Raw genomic sequence first — 24,407 nt, 5'->3', positions numbered from 1 at the left:
TTTTTTTTAAAAAAAAAAACATAAAAGGTGGTTATTTAAAAAATGTGAACTTTAAAAGGTGATTTTATCCAAAAAATCCTAGAGTACCACTGGGATTATGTCAAAGCTCAAAGCATGTTGTCTGCTGTTAAAGATTTGTTCCATCTCCTACCTGAAGCTATTAAGGTAAGGCCCTTCTTGTGTCCGATGATCCAAGTAGAGATGTTAGGATTTGTATTCATTATCGCAAAAGTCATGATGGTAAAAGATTTAGCATGTGGAGTGAGATCTTCAAACATCCTTACGGATGATACTTTTGCGACTACTTTGCCATTAGATCCTCCAAATTATAGGTATGAAATCTTTTATTTTACCAACTTAATTGTTTCCTGTTCTAATTTCATAAATTACAAGGCATTCATCTTTGCAATAACAAGTAATAATAGTGCATTATTTTTTAGAACGAATTAGTAATCAAAGTATGTTGAGGCTTCATAGTGGAAGATAATATAAATAGAGGAAATGAGTTACATTGGGCACTAGTCTGGAATGATCTAATAAGTTTACCTTTTTTTGGTAACCTATTATGCTTAAGATGAACATGGCTTTTTCATAACTGATAACAACATAAATAGTCATCTGTCAAATTACAAAAATTTATGCTTAGCCTGCTGACAAAGAACAAGAGTGGAAGAGGAGTTTTCTGTATCAACTGAATACTGAATCAATGGAGGGGCATAGCCCTAGAAGGTGGAAGTATTTTTGCATATCTGATATGTGCTTGCAAGAGGGCGGAGAGCCCAATATCTGATATGTATTTTTAGGTACATATCACTCCACTAAACGACAAAATAGAGATAAGAAAAAAATGAAAGCAGGTGCCATTTTTCAAAGAACATATGCCATTTTGGAAAAATGGATGTCATTTTTCAAAAACCAATGCCATTTTCCAAAAACGGATGCCATTTTCAAACAAAATTGATTTTGTCCTTTAGCGTTTGTCTCATCCCCATTTTATCGTTTAGTGGGTGATATTGAAAGAAATAATGCCCTTGGTCTAATAAATGCGGTTCAGTATTAATTAATTATACAAGTTAATAATTCAGTGAGATCAAGTGAACTGTATGCCTAGCTAGAGGCCGCTTCAGTTCAAGTGAAATTAATAATATTAATCCACAGCTTACTCTTGACTGAACCCGTAGGGTCACACAAATAGTACGTGAACGGATCAAGTATTTAAGTGAACTAAATACTCCATTTATGGATATTCAGAATCGACGGATCTCGGTTCTAGTGGGAGCTGAAATCGTCAAAAGGCAAATTATGAATACTCCGGAAACGGAAATATGGATCGTATCGGAAATATAAATATTATCCAAGTCGTAGATGTTGCCGGAAACGGAAACATGGTACGTATCGGAAAATATTACCGGAAATGGAAATATTGTCGGAATCGGAAATATTGCCGGAAACGGAAATATTGTCGGAATCGGAAAATAATTCCGGAATCGGAAATATTAAATATTTGTTCGAAACGGAAATTAATTCCGGAATCGAAAATATTAAATATTGTTCGAATCGGAAATGAATTCCGGAATCGGAAAATTAATCAGAAGCGCGTCGTACGAAATAAACATCGGACGAGCTTGCTAGACGCAAGGCCCAACACGCAGCAGCAAAGCCCGCGTACAGCAAGGCGAGCCAACAGCCCGCCAAGGCACGCAAGGCCCAGCCAAGCAGCACGCAAGGCCAGGCCCAACGTGTGGCAAGGCCAGCAAGCTGGCGCACCCCTTGTGGGCTGCGTTGCAGCTGTTGGGCCGAGCCAGCCCACCGCGCGCGGGGGCATGCTTTTCGTGGGCTGTTCGTGCGTGTTGGTGTGTTCGTGCATGTTACGAATCCTTAATCTTCTAGGATTTATCCGATTATACTATTTTCCTAAAACTACTAGAATTAGTTGTTTAGTTAAACACTAAATTAATAGATTTAATTAGTATCTAATTCAAATAAGATTAGATAAGTTGAATCCTAGTAGGTTTCTAGTTCCGATAATCCTATCCTATAAATAGGTGATGGCAATCACAATTTATGATACATCAATAAAAGTATTCATATAGTTTTAAGTTAAAAACTAAAGTTAATAATTTGCCACAAAATTATAACCGAATAAAATAATACCTTAGGCTAAATTCTAGTCAATTGAATCTAAGGCGGATCCGAACGTGCTGTGGACTATCTACGGAGGGACTACACTTGGAGTCCTAAACTTGTTCTTGTTCGGTTCGGGAGCAGCTAGGGAGGGCACGCTACAAATGTATGCATCCTAAATTATGTTAATAGTTATGTGGCAATTAATTTGGATTCCTGTCTTTATGGTTTTTCCGCATGAAATATATGTTTTATATTTGTCATAACCTAACAGTGGTATCACGAGCCTCTAATTAATTCCATAATAAATTATAGTTAACATGGTTAAATTTTATAAATTTGCAATGAATTAAAAGGGTGATTAATTTCGATTTTTGTAATTAATTGCAAATTCGTACGATTATTTAATTATATGTTCGCAGAATTTTCGGCAGTTTAGTTATTAATGGTCGGAATCGTATAATTTTATAGTGAATTTCGCATGTAAACGGTGTTTTAAAATTTTGACTAAAATCAAAGATTTGATGCCGAACCCAGAATTCCCAAATTCGAAGCCTAACTATGACTTTTCGGAGGTTTTAGTTTTTCGAACGCAAAATTTGTAATTTGTAGGATGTTAAATTAAATATTTGCGATTCTTGTTTGTAAATCTTGAATCTATAATTGACCTACTGTATATGTTTAACAATTTTAATGCCTAAGCTTGTTAATTATACAACTTAATTTGTAATTGTAATTAATTTGTTGAAATTCGAATAATTTAGAATTTGATTTGATTTTCATAATTAATTAGCAATTTAATTAGGAATACATGATTAAAAAACCACCATAATATTTGTGAAATTTTAAAATTTTAAAATTTTATGACCTAGATTTGAATCCATGAAAATAAACTTGATCGGAAATTAATTTGAATAATAAATTTTCGATTTTTCGCCCTAAATTTATGAAATTAATAAAATTTATTAATTCGTCGATAAATTTAAATTATAAAGTTTTGATTTTTATAAAATCCGTTCACGAATCTTGCACGCACGAAGCAATGGACGCTAATTGTTACCTTTAAAGGGTGTTGTATAGTGCGGGAATGCGACGACAAGCAAGGGAGCTCGTCGCGCATGCGGTACGAATGCAACGAGCAAGGGCGTGGCACGAGAGTGCAAGGCGGCAGCCTGCCTTGCGTCGAGTGCCGCGAGTAGTGGGCGGGTGGGGCGAAGAAGCAAGGCAAGCAAGCAGTGGTTGCGCGCGCGGGCAGCGAGCGATGCTCCGTAGCAGCGAGCGCTGCCTCGCCACAGCGAGCGAGCTGCTGCTGCGCGTAGGCGTGGCTGGCTCGGCTTGCTGCGTCTACGCGTGGCTGCTCGTGCCTTGCTATGCGATCAGTCGAGTGGGGCGTTGCTGCTACGTGGACTCGACGGGTCATGGGCGCGAGCCCATGGCCTCGTCTTGACCCGATTGGTTCGTTTTAATTTAATTTTGATTTTCAGTTGGAAAACGATTTTAATTAAATTTAAAATTCGTAATTTAATTTTTTCTCGGAATTTAATTTTGAATAATTTAATTATTATAAATTTTATTTATACTAATTATTTTACTAAAATTAAAACCTTGATTAAATTTAAATTAATAAATTTAATAAACTGAAAATAAATTAAAGGATTTAAATAATAATTTATATGAGCTTTAAATTTTAATTAAATTTGTATGTTTCCGGTTGGACTAGGAAATACAATTTTATGTTTAGAATTAGTAAATCATGTAAATTTCTTGGTTTTAGTGGGAGCGTTTTACTCATAAACTCTTGATTAGGCCTACATTCCTTTAAGGTTAAAACAACTCGATTAGAATTAATAAGGATTGAATAATTTGTAGATTATTGGAAGCCTTGATTAATTTCTGCAAATATTTATGTGATGCATAATATGTTCTACTAACCAGCTATGTGGGCCATTCATTGATAAATGAATGGGTGAATGGTATATTGTAAAATGTACTGTTTTGCAGGTTATGGGAAGTGACTAGTATGGCCCAAATAGGATAGAAAATATGGTCTGCGCACCATTAATTTGAATGTAATATTGGTCTAAAGTACCAAAGTTTTATTGCTTTAAAATGGTCTGCGTACCATCAAATAGTTGTATTTAGTTTCAATTATAGCATATCCTATTTGAAGAAAATGGCGCCTCCCATGGTGAAATTCAAGACGGAGTTACCAATTCATTTTCAAGACGGAGTTTGAAGTTGAAGCTGATGAAGTCGGCCATACTAGATCACATTTATATCTTATGCATGATTTAAGTTATTTATTGCTTTAAATATGTCTTAATTATGCATGAGAGTATGGCTTGATTATGTTGCATGATTAAGGATTTTAGTTCACTTAAAATCTAACCAACATGGTAAGAGCCTTAAGTTCCAAACTTTAAAAATTGAGTTAAAAGGTGTCATGCCAAAATAACACTTACTTGGATAACATTTACATCAATCTTAGTAATAGTTTCCGTCATAGCGAGGTGTTACTTATTGATCCTAAAGGGGTAAGGTACACAAATAATTGTGAGTACATGTTAGTTTTGGTGAAACTCAACGATATAAGTAAGGAGTCCTTTTATGTCATGGCAAAAAAGATAGGTTTACCTAATAAGACCTTTGATGCACCTATCAACCAAGAGTAGTTTCTAGACTATTAGCAAAGGATTTGCTTACCTAAAATATTTTAGAATTGAGTCTAAATACATAATGTGTTTAATTCTTCAATGATTTAAGGATCTTGGAATCATTTTATTCACACCTGCCGGAACAATAATTCGAATAAAATGCAAATGACTTGTTTAAATTGCATGATTGCTTTAATTTTCAAGTTATTACAAATGATAAATGTTTAGACTTTGCATGCTTCAATGTATGTTTTAATTATTGTTTATAATTAAATATCTTGCACTGTAGTAAATCCTTTTAGAAAGGTAACAATAAATTTCCTCGATTGGTAGTGAATCTAAGAACGATTCATGGAAATGAGAGAAAGTGAGCAATTTAAAATGTCATTTCTTATAACAACTTTTATGGTTGTTTTCGAGTATCAAAGTCGAATGGCGAACCAATTGGTGCTTGTGAATTCAAAATACAATGTAGTTTTGAGATCATAAAGCATTGAGTTTAAACGCTCAGCTTGACCAATGGTTAACAACCTAATATCTTTATCCATTTAATTCTCGAATGAGTCTAGTCCCTAGACATTCGAATAGATCGATGCTTAGAGAACTTTAGAAGCTTCTGGTAAGATCATCTAGTTGAAACAGAATATTCAACATAAATAAAATGGTAAGAACCTTGTTGGAGTGACATTGGACATGTCTAACAAAGTATAAAAGTCAACACTAGAAGTCAATTCTTAAAACTATGAGAAAGGGTACAAGAAATAGGAAAACAGGGAACAAATGAAAGGAATTTACGATTTCTTTTCTACCAATAAGTTTATATTTAAAGAGAAGTGACCTAGCAATCAAACGTCCTTGGTATCATATACCGCTTGAGGTTCTTACTTCGGTAATAACTCAAACAAATAAACAATGGAAGCTAGGCTACACTAATGGCCTACAAGTGGGAAATGAAGCATGGCAATGCTACATTAGTTGTAGGGTCATCTAGTTTGTTTTAAGTCATTTCAAAGGCTGGAACTTAATGGCTATTTTGTTCCATAATCAGCATACCTAAATTTCTACTTCAAACACAGAAAGACTCACATTCAAGAAAAACAAAAACGATGTTTGTTTGTTTATTTGAATGAAGTGGTCATTTACGGGATGAGTCATGTATGGTTGATTAAAACAAAAATTCTTTAACAATAAGAACTTTACTAGGTTCAAATCAACCCCTTGATTTGAGTTCCACTAATCTTTGGCATTGTTGCTTAGACCATATCAACAAGTTAACATTCTAAAGCTCTATTTTGATGGACTTTTGAAAGTTGATTGAATTCTAGATCATTCAAGACAAGCTAAGTCTTACTTGTTGAAAGTAACAAAAGATATGAACTATTGTTAGAACACCTAGACAATAGAGTTCAAAGCTAAAGAAAGATTTTATGACTTTATTATTTCACATGGTTTTGAGTTAATATGGATTTATTTACTCAAAGTGATATAAATTTGAATCTGTTTGGCTAGTTCAAAGATTCATAGAAAAGTATAAAAACGTCCACTTGGTAAGAAATCATAAAGATCTAGGATAGATCATGTTAATGATTACTTGAGACCAAAAATGATCATCAATGATTGTGTGTTGTAATTTCACGATCTACCTCCATAGGATATGGCATATCTAAGTTGGAATGATCTAAGTCAATTAGTACTTGATTCGATCAATGATGAATCATAAAGACCTTTCCTATAATTTCTAAAACAAAATGCTCAACTACCACTTGTTTTACTTATTAAAATATCTACCCAACCCCACTTGTTTTATTACTTTATTTCATTCAATTTTTCTTCTTAATACTCGTGCCCGGCCAAATGTATGCCTTAAATAAATACGGAGGGAGTATCCATGTTTCTTTTTCTTATTTTAACACACAAATCGACAAAAATCTAACCCAACGTACATAATCTTCTTCTATTGCACCAATGCTTTTTATCTTGCCACGTCCACTAACACACTCGTATACAACTAGTATAGTAGTATTACACTTACATAACTAAACTTCCAACCTCCACCACCTCCACCACCACCACGACTACCACCGCGCGCTATGGGTTGTACTTGTACCACTACCTCGAGGACAATTCTTAGTTGGTTAGCCCTTGTTATGGTTTTACGCGTGGTTTGGGGGAGCGAAGAGCCGAAGATGGTGCTTATAAGTTACATCGTCATTCAATTATAATGAGTAAATCCCTTTCTTTCTCAGAATTTAGTACATCTATTAACCCAAGGGTTGAACATGATGTGAAACTCCTAGGAAGTGCTAAGTTTTCAAGTGACAGACGAAGCATTCAGATTGCGGATATCTCAGAATCGGATGACCTTAGAGATCAAGCAGTGTAGACACCTACTTTTGTCCCCATTCTCGAAAGGGAAGGTTCGATAATGAGAACATAAATCTCCACGTGACAACGCATCTCCTATAAAATGAACGAATCTCAATTCCCCTTTTCATTTCACCCGAAACCTGCTATTTATGGAAACCTGCTAAAAATAGTAACTGCCGTAATGGGCAGCTGTTCAAAGTGGCAAGTCATAAAAGATAGAAACCTGTCAGAATTAGGTGTTGCACTCCAACATAAATCCTAAATGAGATAGAAAACTGCGAGAATCCTATTCCTAATATGATTCGGAAATAAGAGTGCGTATCAATTCCGCCATGAAATTGATACGCACTAAAAGACTCGATTAAGTCTCAAACACTACGGATTTCAGGAATCCGAATCTGACTAAGAAAACAGCCCAAACATCAATTTCAACGCCCAGCCCTGGGCGCCGAAATTGCATGGGTCCTATTTTCAACGCCCAGAGCTGGGCGCCGAAATCTTTGACGCCCAGAGCTGGGCGCTGAAAATACCTGGGTACGTGTTTTTTCCTAATTCTTTGTGGATTAGAACTCTGCAGTTCTATCTTTCCACGAACTCTCCCCTATAAATACAGCCCCAAATTCGACGTGAAAGAAACACAACACACACAACACATAATATATTCTGAGTATTGACTCTAAACCCCTTAGCCTAAGCCTCTCGCTGCGAAACTGTTCACGCGTTCTGTCGCAATCGATCCATAAATCGAACAGAACGTATCCTGTCCCAGAATTGAGATTCGTTAAATAAAAAGGAGAAATAGCAAAGTCAAAGTGGTTAGTTTTCTGAGAACCGTGACGCACCTCTCAAGGGTGCGTCGTAATGTGTCCCTTTTCGATGATTTAACTGCTTTCCTCGCCCTTTTTATGAACGTTTAAACTAACTAAATCTGATTGTTCTATCACGCCTAACAAATATAATATTTTTGGGAAATCGGATTATCATGCTAGGTCCCTTAATGCTATTTAAATCAGACAATCACGATCGAATTAGTATTATATGTTGCATATTGCTAAAATCAACTCAGATTAGTTTAATAGTTAACGCATGTCCCTTCAATTATTTATGCTGAGCTAGTAAGGATATCCTGCCTCTGGAGTTATCGACGAGCGAAGTACTCCTCTCGGTAGTTACAGTCCCCCGAACCCTCAATCTCTACCTTGCGGGTGTATGTTGAGAGATCCCCACACCAGGGATCACAAGGGAACCTATGGCCGTCGTGGTCAAACATAATTGCACTCCCTTTATGTCACGATAACCGGGTTTTGTCAGTTTTTCTCATTGTTGTTAAAAACTGAATGGCGACTCCTATATTACTAGTCAATTGGGTGTAAACTCACAGGAAATCAAATTACACTTGATTGAATAAAAAAGAATCGTCACACCCACGAGGGACGAGGTCACGCATTAGCCTCGCGCTTTTTCGACCCCCTCACAGTGGGTCAGTGGCGACTCCGGATAGTGAAGGAAATACTCGTGCTTGTAGGTAATCAAAATAGTCGAAGGGTGAAACGATCCTACCCCGCGTTTATTTCCCCATCAAGTTGGGACGACCTGAAAATCAGCATATTAATGTGAACGGGCAGAACCGCATAACGAATCTCGGCTCCCTCGGGAGTTGGGACTAAGGATACCTTTTTTTCGCCAATAGGGGGGTGCATACGCCGCGCATGTTGCCCACTCGGTACTTGTGCAGGTAGTACACCTATCCCGAACCCAATCGCTCGCTCATTAGGTCCCTCTCGCCTGCATGCCCCCTTGGCTTGCACTTGCGGGTTGGCCTCTTGAGCGAAATTCGTCTGTTGAAGACACTACCTCGACCGGGGCATGTGTTGGATCTACGATAGAAGCGGTACCAAGCCAGGCGCAAATAAACTACCCATAGAAGCCTATCATAAACTACGTGACATATTTAATTTTCAAATCCATGTTTGTAATGTAGTTATGTGTAGCGAAATATGTGATTGTGTGTGACAAACTATCCTAGAAAACCAACGACCTTAAAAATTGCCCAAACATTCATAGACTAATTTGCCAAAGAGTTATACCGAAATACGTGTTCCGCAAACCCGAACGATCGCCACAAAAAAGGCGACATTCGGGATGGCCTGTAACGAATCCCGCAAACGCTGCACAACGCGTAAAGGACGTTATAAGGCAAGCACGCAAAATTAAAGTCGTAAAAACAAAAGTATACGCAAACAGAAAACGAGAACCAGCCAGGGACGCATTTTCAACGCCCCTGGCTGGGCGCCAAAATTTCTCACGCCCACTGCTGGGCGCTGAAGTTGTTGCCTGGCCTTTTGGTCAGGCACAGCAGCCTCGGTGCCCGCGAATGAAAAAATATACGTAGCAAAAAAAAAACTTTTCGAAAAAAATTTGCTGCGAGGGCGTGTGAAAAGGCACTCGATTCTAAAAGCGACTTATAAAAAAATAAATAACTCTTTGTGTCGTTGTTAGGCCTCCTACGACGACAATGCTCGGCATCAAAACCGAACATGCTAATAATTATGAATGTCATATGGGCAAAGTATTCAAAAATAATGTTCAAATGAAGTTTTTAAGGAAAAATAATGTTCAAATGAAGTTTTTAAGGAAAAATAATGTTCGAAAAAAAATAAATCCGAGTCTAGACTAGGTTATGCCGAAGTACAATCTAAATCCTAAGTCTTAGTTGTCTTATCCATAGAATCGGTCCTAATGCTTGGTGTCATTCTGCAAGTTAAAAGGTTAAACCATATTGAGTCTCCCTTCCTAACATTTAAATCAATAAAGCACCCATATCTAATTGTCATCCCTTACTAAGAATTTACGGCCTCAATACTCTCTCTCACCAATAAAACGAATATATTATAGTATTTGCAAAATGGAAACAGTCACATTCTGGAAATCATTTCCCCATAGTCACACAACCCCCAGAGTGAACCTAAGGTATCAATACCATTGGCAAAAAATTAATGGCCTCAAGGCTTATGATCACATTGGGTCACGACTATCATAGTCCTCTCGAGCCACTCGCTCCTTTAAATACTCCTAAGTACGGACTAAAAGATTTTCCATGAATGCAACATGACCAACCATGAAAATACTCAAATCGGCATACCATAAGGCTACCATTGGGGTAAAGCAATACACACTAAGAGAGAAGCCGCACTAATGATTCTAGTCTTGCAAAAATAAAAATTCGATCTCCCCAATTAACTACCTTGCCAACATTAAGCAAAATGGCGCATGACAAATGAACACCCAAGGGTTAAAATCTAAAGTGTCAACCAACGAAAAGTATGGTCCAATTAGCCTAAGTCTGAGAGTCGCTTGGTCAAGTATTATAGGCTCACGCCACGTCATTATTTTGAGTCTAGGCCACCTCCTTGTATTCATACACGGGTTATAATCAGAAAGATTAATGAAAGTTTGAGTCTAAATCACAACTTCCAATTAAATCCCAGAAACTGGAGTCTGAAAAGAAACAAAATAAAATCATTTTCGATGTAATTCTTTCGTTAAATTTCAATAAGATAAAAACAAGGTTTTGAATCTACGCTATTTGCACATTTTAAGAAACGACTAAATACGCTTGCAAAGTAAGACAATTTAAAGGTCCACCCTAGGCCTACTAAAGCTAAAGGTCCACCCTAGGCCTACTAAAGTTAAAGGTCCACTATAGGCCTACCAAACGAGGCTCACTCAGTCTCGCCCCGTGACTCAAAAACCACAACCATCTACCTTTTAGCCCAAATAAAAACTTTGAAGAATTTATGTTGGGGAGAAATCCCATGCAAAAAGGAAAAAAATAGAAAGAGAAAAGGGAGAGCGAAAAGAACAAGCCATGAAATGCTTAAAAAGAGAGAGAAAGGGAGAGCGAAAAGAGCGAGCCATGAAATACTTAGCACGTGCCTCCCAAAGTGCGGAATTTACCCAAGCAAACGAAGGAAAAGAATTGAGTCAACCAATCCAAATCATAAAATTCTACGATGTCTACCCGTTCCAATTCTTATGTTCTTAGACGCCTTCGCTCTGGGGGCCCTGTTCAGCTCATTTAACCCATCCATGTTCTCATTGCCATAACCTAAGAAACCATTACCTCGACTCTTGTTCCTGAACTTGTTGTCAACTGCAAACCACGTACGGTCATTGACACGTGCGTCATGCCCATTATTTCCAAATCCCAAACCTACCCTTACACCACCATTAGCATAATGACCATTTAACTTGTTTGGATACATCCTGTTGATATACCCTTGAGTCATCCCCATGCTACTCATTGGCCTTGGTTGATGTAAATTCATGACAATAGTTTGAAGCCGCAAATTGTGAGTCCTAGCAGATGTAATCCTCATGCTTGACTAATACCTATACAAATTATCCTATCTCATTCAACCCGTCTTTCAAGCCGTCTTGAGTCACGAATAAAAAAAAACAGATAAAAGTACAAAAAGATAATAAAAAATGTAAAAGAAACTTTGCAAAGAACCTTTAAAAGTTCGTCTAAAAAGAAAAAAAAAATCATTTAGCGCACCAAAAAAGATCCGCCCAGAAATAATTTTCAGCGCCCACAGCTGGGCGCCGAAATCTTTAGCGCCCCTGCCTGGGCGTTGAAACTCTCTGCCTGCCAAGTTTTGTTCAGAAGTGCTCGTCATTTTATCCGCACATGCACGGAAAAATAACGAACACTTGTGGGGTACAACACGTATTCAGATATACGTACCACCAAAAAATACATGTACTCAAAAAAATAATATAAAATAAATTTTTGGATTACGGCAAAGCAACAGATTAAAATAATAAAAAACTTCACTTATTCTACCGATTCAAATAATATGTTTCCACCTCAGAACATACTTATCGAATTCGGCATTCTAAGAAACCATTTTCTAGGCTAAGAACTACGCAAGACCTGATTCCAAATTAAATCTATTTAAGGCGGATACGTAGGCAATCCATGATTCGGTCCAACCAATTTGCAAAAATATTAAAGCCTATAAGAAAAACAAGAATAAAAAATAGAAGTCCCTTATTGAAATTTAATTACTTGCAATCCAAGTCGAAAGAAAAAACTGAAAGCACGAATCCAAGTCATCAAGATGCCAAAATGAGCACACATCGAAAAATAATAAAGGCACGTACCCTTGCCAGAAGGAGCACTCACACTCCTAGGCACTTAGCCAAGACTCAAAAGAACGTTTGCCTCAATTAAGTGTGGGCTAGCGCAAGCGTCCATGACCTCTAAAACACTCGACTTGACCCTCCCTAAAGCGAACTAACTCACTTAAAGACTTTCTTTCACCACTAGACATAGTAATTCACTTAAAGACCTTCTTTCACCACTAGACACAGTCATGATCGCCAACAAGTAGTAAAGGCAGTAAGCTTGCAATAAAGAGAATTGTTCTACGGCATTGCCCCATCGTTCCTTCGAACTCAGGGCACCTGTTCATGGTAATTCAAATGCTCGCGAATCCCCTTTGAAAAAAATAAACAGACATTGTCAATAGGACTTGGCACTTAACCAAGGCTCACCCTACTCAGACACATGACACGGGCATCTAAAATCGAAATCTAAAAGCATCATTAATGGGAAGACATAATAGAAATTGGGGGCTAAAAAATTGAAATGGAAGAGCTAGGGAAAGAACTAAGTATACCTTGACCTTTTGTACAGACATACACCAAGTAAATCTAAGTCAGTTTGAAAACGGTTTATATTCCCGCAATTCTGGAAAAGACGGCCCTAAAAGCCTAAAGCATATGCCGAACGGGCACAAGTATATCTTGACGCCTGCACCCTGGCTTCCAGCAAATCCTTAGACAACATTCCAAAAATCGTAACAGTATTTTGATTCACTCATGTAATCCTGTACGAACCCTTCTATAAGTCAACCTACTTAGGACACCTCGGATTGTACACAGTAGGACTTGGATTTTAAATAATTTCCAAATAATTTCTAAAGACTTCTTCGAACATAATAAAGAGTCGTTGGTTTAATCTAAGTATGCGTTTATCCCGATGTTGCAAGTGAGTCAAAAAGATTTCTAAATATGATTATGGGTAAAGAAAGGCACCTAGCTTTTGGCCAAGGCATACTACAACATGTGACTACCTTGACCATGGCAATGTCGCACGATACGACGTTTACAAGAGAAGTAGCAAAATCACTACTCGAACGTACCTCGCACTAAAACGAGTCTGGTTCAAACTATTCGTGATCCATGTCACCATGAATGCATAAAAACGTATGCAAGGCATTATAGCACCAAGCCAATCCCGTAGCTACAGTTGGAGGCTTGAAAAAAAACACTCTAAAAATGCTCGAAATGACGATTTCATCGCAAATTCTCGACGCTAATGCTATACATATGTCATAGGGGCACAATCCTAAGCTTTAATCGTGTAAAACGAACCTTAGAATGGCTACAACCCCTCCCAAATTCTAAAGCACTACTTAGAATATATAAAGTCACCCCACTATCAAGGGTAACTGAAAATCGCGAGTCACCAAAACTCCGATCAAACTACTGCACATAACGCTCGCCCTACAAGCGTCCGTTACACAGTTTACGTCGTTCCAAAGCAAAAGCAAAAGAAAAATCAAGGATAAAAATAAAAAATATAAAAAACTATCTCCCCAGAAATCATTTTCAACGCCCAGAGCTGGGCGCCAATATCTTTAACGCCCCAGCCTGGGCGCTGAATCTTTCTACTAGCCAAGTTTTGCCCAGATAAAAAAAAAAAAAAACACCTATGAATCCTCTCATCGAACGAAGTAATAAGCCGTGCAAACCCACGCAGAAGGTGCTACACTTGTTCAAACACCTGAACGAGGCATGAAGTACTCCAATGCAAAAAATAACAATGATATCCCAACACCTGGAGGAATGTTCTAAGACACGCCGTTAGGCCACACAAGCCTACGTCACACCATAAAATTTAAACCATCCCACAGTACAAGTCTAAAAAAGTAAGGCATATTGCACTAATGTAGGCACGACCAAGAGCACGTGTAAAAGAGGCAAAACTACTTATCGCCCAAATTCAAAATGCAAGCCACACGACTTCTACATTAAAGGATTAAAAGTAGCAAAATATTACCTACCATGGAAGGGATAGCTCGCACCTACACGAGCGAAACCCCAAGGCATCTTTCTCGAAAGAACCTACAAAAATCGTACGCCAAAAGGAAGCATCCCAACATGCATACTTCGGGGCTCCAAGCTACGAAACAACCGTAGCAAAATAAAAAAATCTCGAAGCAAATGTTTGAACAATCGAAAGGGTACGATGTTTGAGCCCACTTCATGAATGGGCCTGAACCCTATCAAGCTTCTAAGCAAACTATTCAAAATCAGTCATTGCTCAAAAAAATATATGATTCAAACAAACTGATTAATGGACCGTACACAACGGCCATTCTATGAACGCTCGTTCGCACATACATATCATCTTTTCTAAGTATCGAACATTTACGAACGCGTTCAAAAGAAAAAAAAGAAAACGAACGAACGAACAAGAGGCCAACTGTGTCATCAAGAAAGCTCGCCAGGAATTATTTTCAGCGCCCAGACCTGGGCGCCGAAATCTTTAACGCCCAGGCTTGGGCGCCGAAAATGATCCCATACCAAAAAAAAAGAGGCCCCTGACTTCTATAGGGCCCTGCTGTATCCGTTCGACTCGAAAATTGCCGATTTCTGAAAGTCGCACCTCACGACTTTGTCAAGAGTAGCACACCACTACGAAGATCGCTCGCACTTACGAGCACGATCCCAAACACAATCAAGGACATTACAAAATGCGTATCCCCAAAGAACCTCTTTGACAAGAACTGACCGCCAAGCACGAGTGCTTGGTGGCTCGAAAGAAAATATATATTTCAAAAGAAAGTGTGCAAAGTTAAAACAATATTCCCAGACTACACTGTACGAAGTCCCGTGTTTGGATAACCTCAAAAGATAAAACCGGATTACAACCTCAAGACAAAGGTCGTCGTTGATACTTATACATAGTCCCCTAATCAAGGACCCAGGTAGTGGCAAGATTGAGCCGTAAAGACTAGCTCAAAACCATGAAAGATGATGACCACAAGACAATGGTCCGTCTAAGCACGTTGTCAACCCACATTCAGGTTACAACTAAACCCGAGCATCCCTCGAAAGAATTCGCTCCTGCGAGAATAAATAAGAAAAGAAATTCTCAAAAAAATCACAAGAAAAAAATGAAATAGGGACTTGTCCACCTCAGTCAGGCAAGACCGCGGCACACGAATACCAAATCGAAAAGACGAATTCAGGTTCGCTCACCTCCAGCGAGCGGGGCGTCCGCCCTTAGCGGACAGGGCTCGCCCACCTTCAGCGGGCGGGGTCTGCGTCACTAGCCGCGCAGGTCCTCAGTTTTCGAAAAATAAAGTCTTCAAATTTAAAATAGGCTCGTCATCTTCAGCCGGCGGGGTCTACGGCGCAAACCACGTAGGTCCTTATTTTCAAAAAAAACACAAAACAAATTTCAAAATAGATTCGTCCATTTCTATCGGACGGGGTGTCCACCCTTAGCGGACAGGTTCGCCGTCTTTAGCCGGCGGGGTCTACGTCAAAAGCCGCGTAGGTCCTTATTTTCAAAATTCAAAAACAGATTCGTCCACTTCTATCGGACGGGGTGTCCACCCTTAGCGGACAGGCTCGCCATCTTTAGCCGGCGGGGTCTGCGTCACTAACCGCGCAGGTCCTTAGTCGCTGCAGCGATAACTTTTTCTGGTTTTCCCTTTTCCAAAAATTAAAAGGATTGGTTTTCCGTTTTTTTCCAAAAAAGATCGATGTGCTGGATTTTCCTTCGTTTTACGTCCCATAAAAACAAGGGGGTTTTCTCGTTTAGCTAGCCCTGAAAATGAGAATCTTTAAAAACATTTTTACCTCGTGATTGGGATTGGCCAGGCCCAATTACACTTTATAGCTTTGATTTCGAAAACATCTGTAGCTACTCCCAATGACAAAGTGAGGGAGTTTCTACGCTTCTTTAGATACTTCCAATGACAAAGTGAGGGAGTTTCTATACTATCCGTTGACAAATCCCAATGACACGTGAGAGATATGTCGACACTTCAAGTGATGAACTTTAAGTCAAATGTTATCACTCGGGGGCTCGTGAGACCCTCGCAAAAGCAGGTCACCATGACTTGTGTGACGCACTCCGTCTAATACTTTGACCATCGTCTTACTCAAAGACTCAGTCAAAGTAGGGGCTAACTGTAGACACCTACTTTGTCCCCATTCCCGAAATGGAGGGTTCGATGATGAGAACATAAATCTCCACTTGACAACGCATCTCCTATAAAATGAACGAATCTCAATTCCCCTTTTCATTTCACCCGAAACCTGCTATTTGTGGAAACCTGCTAAAAATAGTAACTGCCGTAATGGGCAGCTGTTAAAAGTGGCAAGTCATAAAAGATAGAAACCTGTCAGAATTAGGTGTTGCACTCCAACATAAATCCTAAATGAGATAGAAAACTGCGAGAATCCTATTCCTAATATGATTCGGAAATAAGAGTTACGTATTAATTAAAATCCTAACGAGCCTAGAGTTCGTAACGGGCCCAGACGCATTCCGTCATGAAATTGATACGCACTAAAAGACTCGATTAAGTCTCAAACACTACGGATTTCAGGAATCCGAATCTGACTAAGAAAACAGCCCAAACATCAATTTCAACGCCCAGGCCTGGGCGCCGAAATTGCATGGGTCCTATTTTCAACGCCCAGAGCTGGGCGCCGAAGAGCTGGGCGCTGAAAATACCTGGCTACGTGTTTTTTCCTAATTCTTTGTGGATTAAAACTCTGCAATTCTATCTTTCCACGAACTCTCCCCTATAAATACAGCCCCAAATTCGACGTGAAAGAAACACAACACACACAAGACATAATTATATTCTGAGCATTGACTCCAACCCTTAGCTTAAGCCTCACGCTGCGAAACTGTTCACGCGTTCTGTCGCAATCGATCCATAAATCGAACAGAACGTATCCTGTCCCATAATTGAGATTCGTTAAATAAAAAGGAGAAATAGCAAAGTCAAAGTGGTTAGTTTTCTGAGAACCGTGACGCACCTCTCAATGGTGCGTCGTAATGTGTCCCTTTTCGATGATTTAACTGCTTTCCTCGCCCTTTTTATGAACCGTTAAACTAACTAAATCTGATTGTTCTATCACGCCTAACAAATATAATATTTTTGGGAAATCGGATTATCATGCTAGGTCCCTTAATGCTATTTAAATCAGATAATCACGATCGAATTAGTATTATATGTTGCATATTGCTAAAATCAACTCAGATTAGTTTAATAGTTAACGCATGTCCCTTCAATTATTTATGCTGAGCTAGTAAGGATATCCTGCCTCTGGGGTTATCGACGAGCGAAGTACTCCTCTCGTTAGTTACAGTCCCCCGAACCCTCAATCTCTACCTTGCGGGTGTATGTTGAGAGATCCCCACACCAGGGATCACAAGGGAACCTACGGCCGTCGTGGTCAAACATAATTGCACTCCCTTTATGTCACGATAACCGGGTTTTCTCAGTTTTTCTCATTGTTGTTAAAAACTGAATGGCGACTCCTATATTACTAGTCAATTGGGTGTGAACTCACAGGAAATCCAATTACACTTGATTGAATAAAAAAGAATCGTCACACCCACGAGGGACGAGGTCACGAATTAGCCTCGCGCTTTTTCGACCCCCTCACAAGCAGGCCGCGCTATCTACTCTTCGCCAATCCGGGTGTTTGATCCTACTAGCCATTAGCCAAACACCGGCTCCATTTGACACTTCATTCGCCTTCCAACTCAATAACCATACTTCTCCCTCGTACAATGATAGTAATAATACTCCAGGGGAATCTCATGGAGGTTAGAAGAATTCATTTTCATGATTTTGAAGCTTTCTAATTTAAGTTAGGAACCAATTTTGTGATGATGTCTTGAGATACTTTAGTAGTTAGAATGAACAAAAATAGCCTAGCTGCTTAATTATCCTCGAGTCACATTCACGCTTATCTGATACGCTAATATGAGATTGGGTACGGATTCATAATTTGCTATCTAATTTGCTAAATTAGTCTAAAATTGTACCATTTTCCTATTATAATTGGCTATTTCAGCTAGCAATTCATGGAGTTGATTAGAAAATTAGATTATAGACTGGTAGATAAAATGTGGCATTATGTTTTACAAACTACTAAGAATAAAAAAATGTATATGCAGGAGGAAGTGGACTGACCTTTCTAATAGCCCCAGACGAGTTCACAGTAGGTTGACCTGGTCCTTGGCTCGGAATGCTTAACGATGCTTGCAACGACGACTACAAGTTCATGGCGGTTGAGTTTGACACCCGCCAAAACCCAGAGTTTGGTGACCCAAATGACAACCACATTGGCATCAACTTAGGCAGCATTGTATCAAAAACAGCCATTAATGCTTCAGATTATGGCCTATCCTTTGAAGACGGGTCAACCCATTTGGCCCGAATCACCTACGATGGGTACACAAAAAGGATGGAAATCAGGGTCGGATCAAATCCAAATACTCCCTTAGGTTTAGTGTTTTCTGATGACATTGATCTTACACCATTTCTTAATGAATTATGAATATATGTTTGTGGGGTTCTCTGCTTCAACAGGAAACAGAACACAAATACACAACATTTTGTCCTGGAACTTTACCTTCAAAACCCCTGCAATTCTCCGATACCCGACAAGCGAGACGTGTGCGAATAAGATCAATGGCCTACCCATTAAAGAAAAAAGGCCATCTACTAATTTTTTGATCTTCATTTGTGTTGTGGTGCTCTGTTCTTTGATTCTCATCAACTTTTACTGCAACGGAATGAGGCCGAAATCTGATAGCGGGTCAGCATTCTTGGTCTTGTCGGAAAAGAAGCCCCGGCCAACACCGCCGAACAAGCCACGGCGGTTAACAGGGGCAGAACTGTCATTAGCCACTATAGGGTTTACAGATTGGGAGGTTTTAGGGAGTGATTCAACTGGGGCTTTGTATAAGGGTACCTTGCCTAACCGGTGCCACGTTGCAGTCAAACGATTCTCGGTTCAATTCTTAAGGTCCTTATCCTTAACCATGGACAGAAGGAAGTTCCTGAAACGGGTTGGGGTTTTGAGTCGGGTCAAACACCAGAGTCTGGTGCCTATCCGAGGTTGGTGTTACGATACAAGGGAATACATGGTGGTTTACGACTACGAGTACATGTTTAACGGGTGTGTCGATAAGTGGCTGGTCGGTTTTAAGGTGGTGAAAAACGTTGCGAATGGATTAAGTTACCTTCATTCACATCAACTAGCTCATAACAACGTCCAAGTAAGCAGTGTTTTTCTTGACGTGAGCTTTAAAGCCTTGCTTGGCGATTTCGGGTTGGGTGACCCGATTGGGATTTACCCAGTATCCAGTAAAAGTGTCGATGTGTTCAACTTCGGCATCTTTGTGCTTGAAGTGGTGGCCGGGAGGAAGAGATGGGTGGCTGAAACGAATTCTAGAAAGTCGGGTTCTAGTCAGAGTGAAATAGACATGGATGAAATGGACTTGGTGGATTATGCGCGAGAGGGATGAGAAAATTAAGATGGTTGATAGAAGATGAGCTCCGGGATTAATACCGATCAAGCCGTTCGGGTTGTCGACATAGCATTGCTTTGTACCTTGCCCGAGAACAATGGAAGGCCAAAAACGGATGAAATAGTAACGTTCTTGACCACGGACAGCCTCTTACCGCAACTGCCTCCAAATCGGCCTATTGTGTTGTTTCCGTACAATAGCGGCCCTCATATATGCGGAGGTTATGCCTGTGCTCCCTTCGGCTAAAGATCGAGGACACCAGCATACGAAAGAATTGTGTAAACATAAATTAGAGGAACCATTTTTTTGCATTTAGAAAAACAGTACTATTTGGTTGTAAATACTTGCTGTAAGTATAAAATGCTTGGACAAATCACAAAACTTCTCTTAAAACGAGAAACTATAGAGTATTGACCAGCTGAATAGTATACACACATGAAACTTAAAAGCACATCAGAAATGTTCACACTACTGAATTACTGGTTTGCAGCAGCAAATAAACATTTCAATTCCCAAGTACTTTAAACATTTCAATCAAGAGGAACGGAGAGCACGCAATTAAAACTGATCTGAAGATTCATTCAACTCTACATACGCGTTCCAAAGAAATGTATATCAATTTAAATATAAAGAGTGCGCATTGCTGAAAGAAGCTCTAGTACAGCTTTGATTCTTATAGAAAATCCATATAATCCAAAATTCAAGAAACAAGAGACAAAAAACTTAAGCTAAACATAATCCCTAACTTAACGATTGGCCTTGGCAACTCTTTCAATCTCATCTTTCTTCTTGATAGCATAACTGCAGAGCAAAAATAAAAATAAAAAAAATACTCAGTAACAGAAGCATTTGATGACCACAGTGTGGCTCTTGGCCATCTTTCAAACAAAGTACGTCCATTCAAGAATCATATCCACAGTTATCTCTGCGACAATTAAAGTCCTTCAAACCATGACCAAAATATGTACCACCCGTGCACATTTTAGGTTTTTAACAACCAAATCATAAGCATATAAAAAATTTAATAGCTACCATATACATCACTAAATGTATATTGTTGGTTCTTAACTTCTTAATAGTATTATTTTAAAATTTAAATCAAGAAGATAAGCTACACATGAAATCAAGTAACAACTCCTATATGGTGGTTACAAGAAGAGTGAATTACCTGTTGGATGAACCCTTGGCAGCATTGATAAGTTCATCAGCAAGGCACTCGGCAATGGTCTTAATGTTCCTGAAAGCACTCTCACGAGCTCCAGTTGTAAGAAGATAGATTGCCTGATTAACACGCCTGAGAGGCGAGATATCAACAGCTTGACGCCTCACAACACCAGCAGAACCAATTCTAGTAGCATCTTCTCTTGGTCCACTGCATAACACGATATGGTTTAAAAAACAACAAGGGTATAATCAAGTTTGAAACACATTGAAAGCAATATGTTGCAAAATGCATTTTTATTGGAAACATGTGAACCAATACCCTATCATTGCTTTCTACACAAGCAAACACGATAAATTTGGTGCAAAGCAACAAAAGAAAGAACTTAAAAAAAAACCAGAGAGTAAGGTTTCGGGTACCTGTTGATGATCGCATCAACAACAACTTGAATGGGGTTCAAGTCAGTCAAAAGGTGGATAATTTCCATGGCATGCTTCACAATGCGAACAGCCATAAGCTTCTTTCCATTGTTGCGTCCGTGCATCATGAGAGAGTTGGTCAACCTCTCAACAATAGGGCACTGAGCCTTCCTGAAACGCTTCATTTGATATCTTCCAGCAGTGTGAGGGACGTATGTGGCGTGCTTAACAGCAGTCACTCCAATGTAATCAGCCAAAGCCATGTCATGAACCTACATATCAAACCAAGAGCATTCTTAACACTCACTCCAGTGACCAGAAATAACAAATCCATCTAATTTGAATACTCTATAAGTTACATAATAATAATAATATTCATCTGATCTCACAGTGATGGCATTTACAACTCAATCATGATTAATGAAGCTGCTATTTAATTCTAGTACTTGATGCACCAATTAAAATAATCTGGATATTCGTTAACATTTTACCGCAAGTTCACCTAATAATAGTGTTACTGGTAGTGTAATTAAAACTGTAGTGTAATTAACTAAATACAGACCAACACAGAGAATTCATTGATACAACAATTACTGGAAAACGAATTAGATGGAATGCAACTTTACACAACATCACCATACCAACTACTAACAAAATCACAAGATCAAAGGACATAGGTAACACATTCCCCAAATGAAATAATGCTTAAAATTTAAATTTTCCATCTCAAATCACCAAACTACAGAGAAAAACAACCAATATTCAATAGTGTTTTAACTATACAATTCATTTGCAAATCATAATCTAAAATTAATAGAAAATTATAAGTAAAACTGTTAAAGATCCCAAACAAATTATCAAATAAAAAAATAATCTAATTTATCTCTCAGCAGATTAAACCCCTTTTTTTGTATGAATTAGCTACAACACGAGTAATATTACAACACACAAGAATGTATAAATTAGCAGAAATTAACGAAATCACAGGCTTTTAAAACATCAAAGAGAAGACCTTAAACTGAATTTCAGAGAAAAAAGAGGATAAAAATTAAGAAAATAGGATTATAGAGAAGGAAGAGAAGAATACGAACAGTGACATCGTCGAAGGTCCATCGGCCGAAGAGCTTGACATCATTCACCAACGGATCGGGAGTCTCGACTGGGAGTGCCACATCCGCCGCCGCCATGGTTAGAGTTTGAGTTGATAGAATGAAGGAGAGAGAAAGAAGGCTGAAACAGCAGAGAACTAAAAGCTCACAAAAACCCTAGTTTTCCAAGTTTTGGAGGTCACTGAATCTATATGTGATGAGCTAGAATTTTGCCCTTGTGCAGTTGTGCGGATTGCATGGATATGGGCCAGTCAGTTTTGGGTTACAAAAGCCCATTTGTTTCAATAATTTATCCATTCGGTTTTGTAATGGAGCTGATGACGGGCTGGATAATCCGAAAGTTGATTACCTCTAGACCTATTGATCCGGATCCGATTATCCGATCCGATACCCGAATTTCCCGAAATGACGATTTGAAGTTAAGCCCAAACCCGAAATTGATCCGAATCAAAATCCAACAGACACGAATTGACCCGTTATGTGCGAAAGTTGTATTAACCCAAACTAAGTAACCGAACCGAATCGACCAGAATCTTAAAATAATTGAACTGAATTGACCCTGAATCATCTGGCTCCAAATATTGACTAGTTTACTATATCATGAGATACATGACCTAATCCGACCCAAAAAAAAAGCTCTAACCCTGAAAAAACTGGTCCGATATAAACTGACCCAATATGACCCGCACCGAAATTGACCAGAAATGTTGACCCGGATCAAAGCCGCCCCGACCATGCACAAACGACTGTATACCCTATACCCAAATGAACCCGGCCGAAATATGTAATCGACTCGAAGTAGGAGCGACCCAAAATGACCTGAAACGAGTTCATTTGATCCGAAATCGATCCAAACCACTTTTTGTCAGGTGTAATTAACTCCAAGGCTCCAACTCCAATACTCCACATTCCAATAACGTACTCCACTAGTTAATGCCCTGACTTGTGCTTGATTTTTAAATTCATACATGAATCAAACTTTTAAAATTAATCAACACAAATTGGTCATCAATTGCTTAGACGAAGTATTTAAAAAAAAAATCATATTACAAAATACTTTGTAAAACGTGTATATGTTTTCGCAAAAATAGTATAATGACGTGAAATATTATATACTTTAAAGTACAACCTGATGTATTTATTTGTTGAGGTCGTAGTAAAAGGAGAAATTTAAAAAATATTAAAAAATAACTTATACTCCATATTAAGTTTTTAGGGAAATGTAAAATCATTTTACAATTTCCAAGAAAAAATCAAATAAGTTACGATTTTTAAAAATTAAATTCTTTTTTTAAATAACTTATACTCCATATTAAGTTTTTAGGGAAATGTAAAATCATTTTACTATTTTACTATTTCCAAGATAAAATCTAATATATATATATATATATATATATATATATATATATATATATATATATATATATATATATATATATATATATATATATATATAATTACAACAACGTTAAGCAAATACAGACCCTAAATAGTATACGAAAATAGTTTAAAATATGTTAGATTGCAAATCAACTTTGAATAACACATGAACTAATGAACTAATATTATCATGAATTAATGTCAACTGCAATGCACATGAACTGAATACTACCTACAAGTGTATTATCATGAATTAAGCAGTCCATGATAATATGATTTACTTGTGTTACTTAGGTGTATAAATGCAGACTCACTGCAGTTAGCAGCAGCAGATAAAACAATTGACAAGCAGTAGCATATATATACCATTAAACCAACATACATATCCTTCACGTTGTCAAATTCTATACCTGATAGACAGGTGCTCTTGGTGCAATATTTCTGAACAGAAATGGCAACAAAAGTCATATTTCTCAAGGTTAATACAAACCATTTCTACATATATGCCATAATTTCCTGGTATTTTCTTGCGTAATCCTCAAACAACAT

At 38.3% G+C, this 24,407-nt stretch overlaps 1 protein-coding gene and 1 pseudogene across 1 annotated transcript; one reads left to right on the top strand and one right to left on the bottom strand.

The window, feature by feature from the left end:
* Positions 1–237: 237 nt before the first annotated feature.
* On the top strand, positions 238–20,148 carry LOC130467264 (L-type lectin-domain containing receptor kinase S.4-like; annotated as a pseudogene).
* Positions 20,149–20,322: 174 nt separating this feature from the next.
* LOC110788873 (40S ribosomal protein S5) lies at positions 20,323–22,656 on the bottom strand. Its single transcript, XM_021993505.2, has 4 exons — positions 22,461–22,656; positions 21,370–21,641; positions 20,957–21,160; positions 20,323–20,589 (listed from the first exon to the last, which is right to left on the bottom strand). The coding sequence occupies exons 1-4, from the start codon at positions 22,554–22,556 to the stop codon at positions 20,535–20,537; spliced, it is 627 nt and encodes a 208-aa protein (XP_021849197.1). The 5' UTR covers positions 22,557–22,656; the 3' UTR covers positions 20,323–20,534.
* Between the last annotated feature and the right edge of the window lie 1,751 nt (positions 22,657–24,407).

The sequence above is a fragment of the Spinacia oleracea genome, chromosome 2 (genome assembly GCF_020520425.1).
Source record: "Spinacia oleracea cultivar Varoflay chromosome 2, BTI_SOV_V1, whole genome shotgun sequence".
NCBI classification, from domain to species: domain Eukaryota; kingdom Viridiplantae; phylum Streptophyta; class Magnoliopsida; order Caryophyllales; family Amaranthaceae; genus Spinacia; species Spinacia oleracea.
This window is presented reverse-complemented; position numbering and strand designations above follow the sequence as displayed.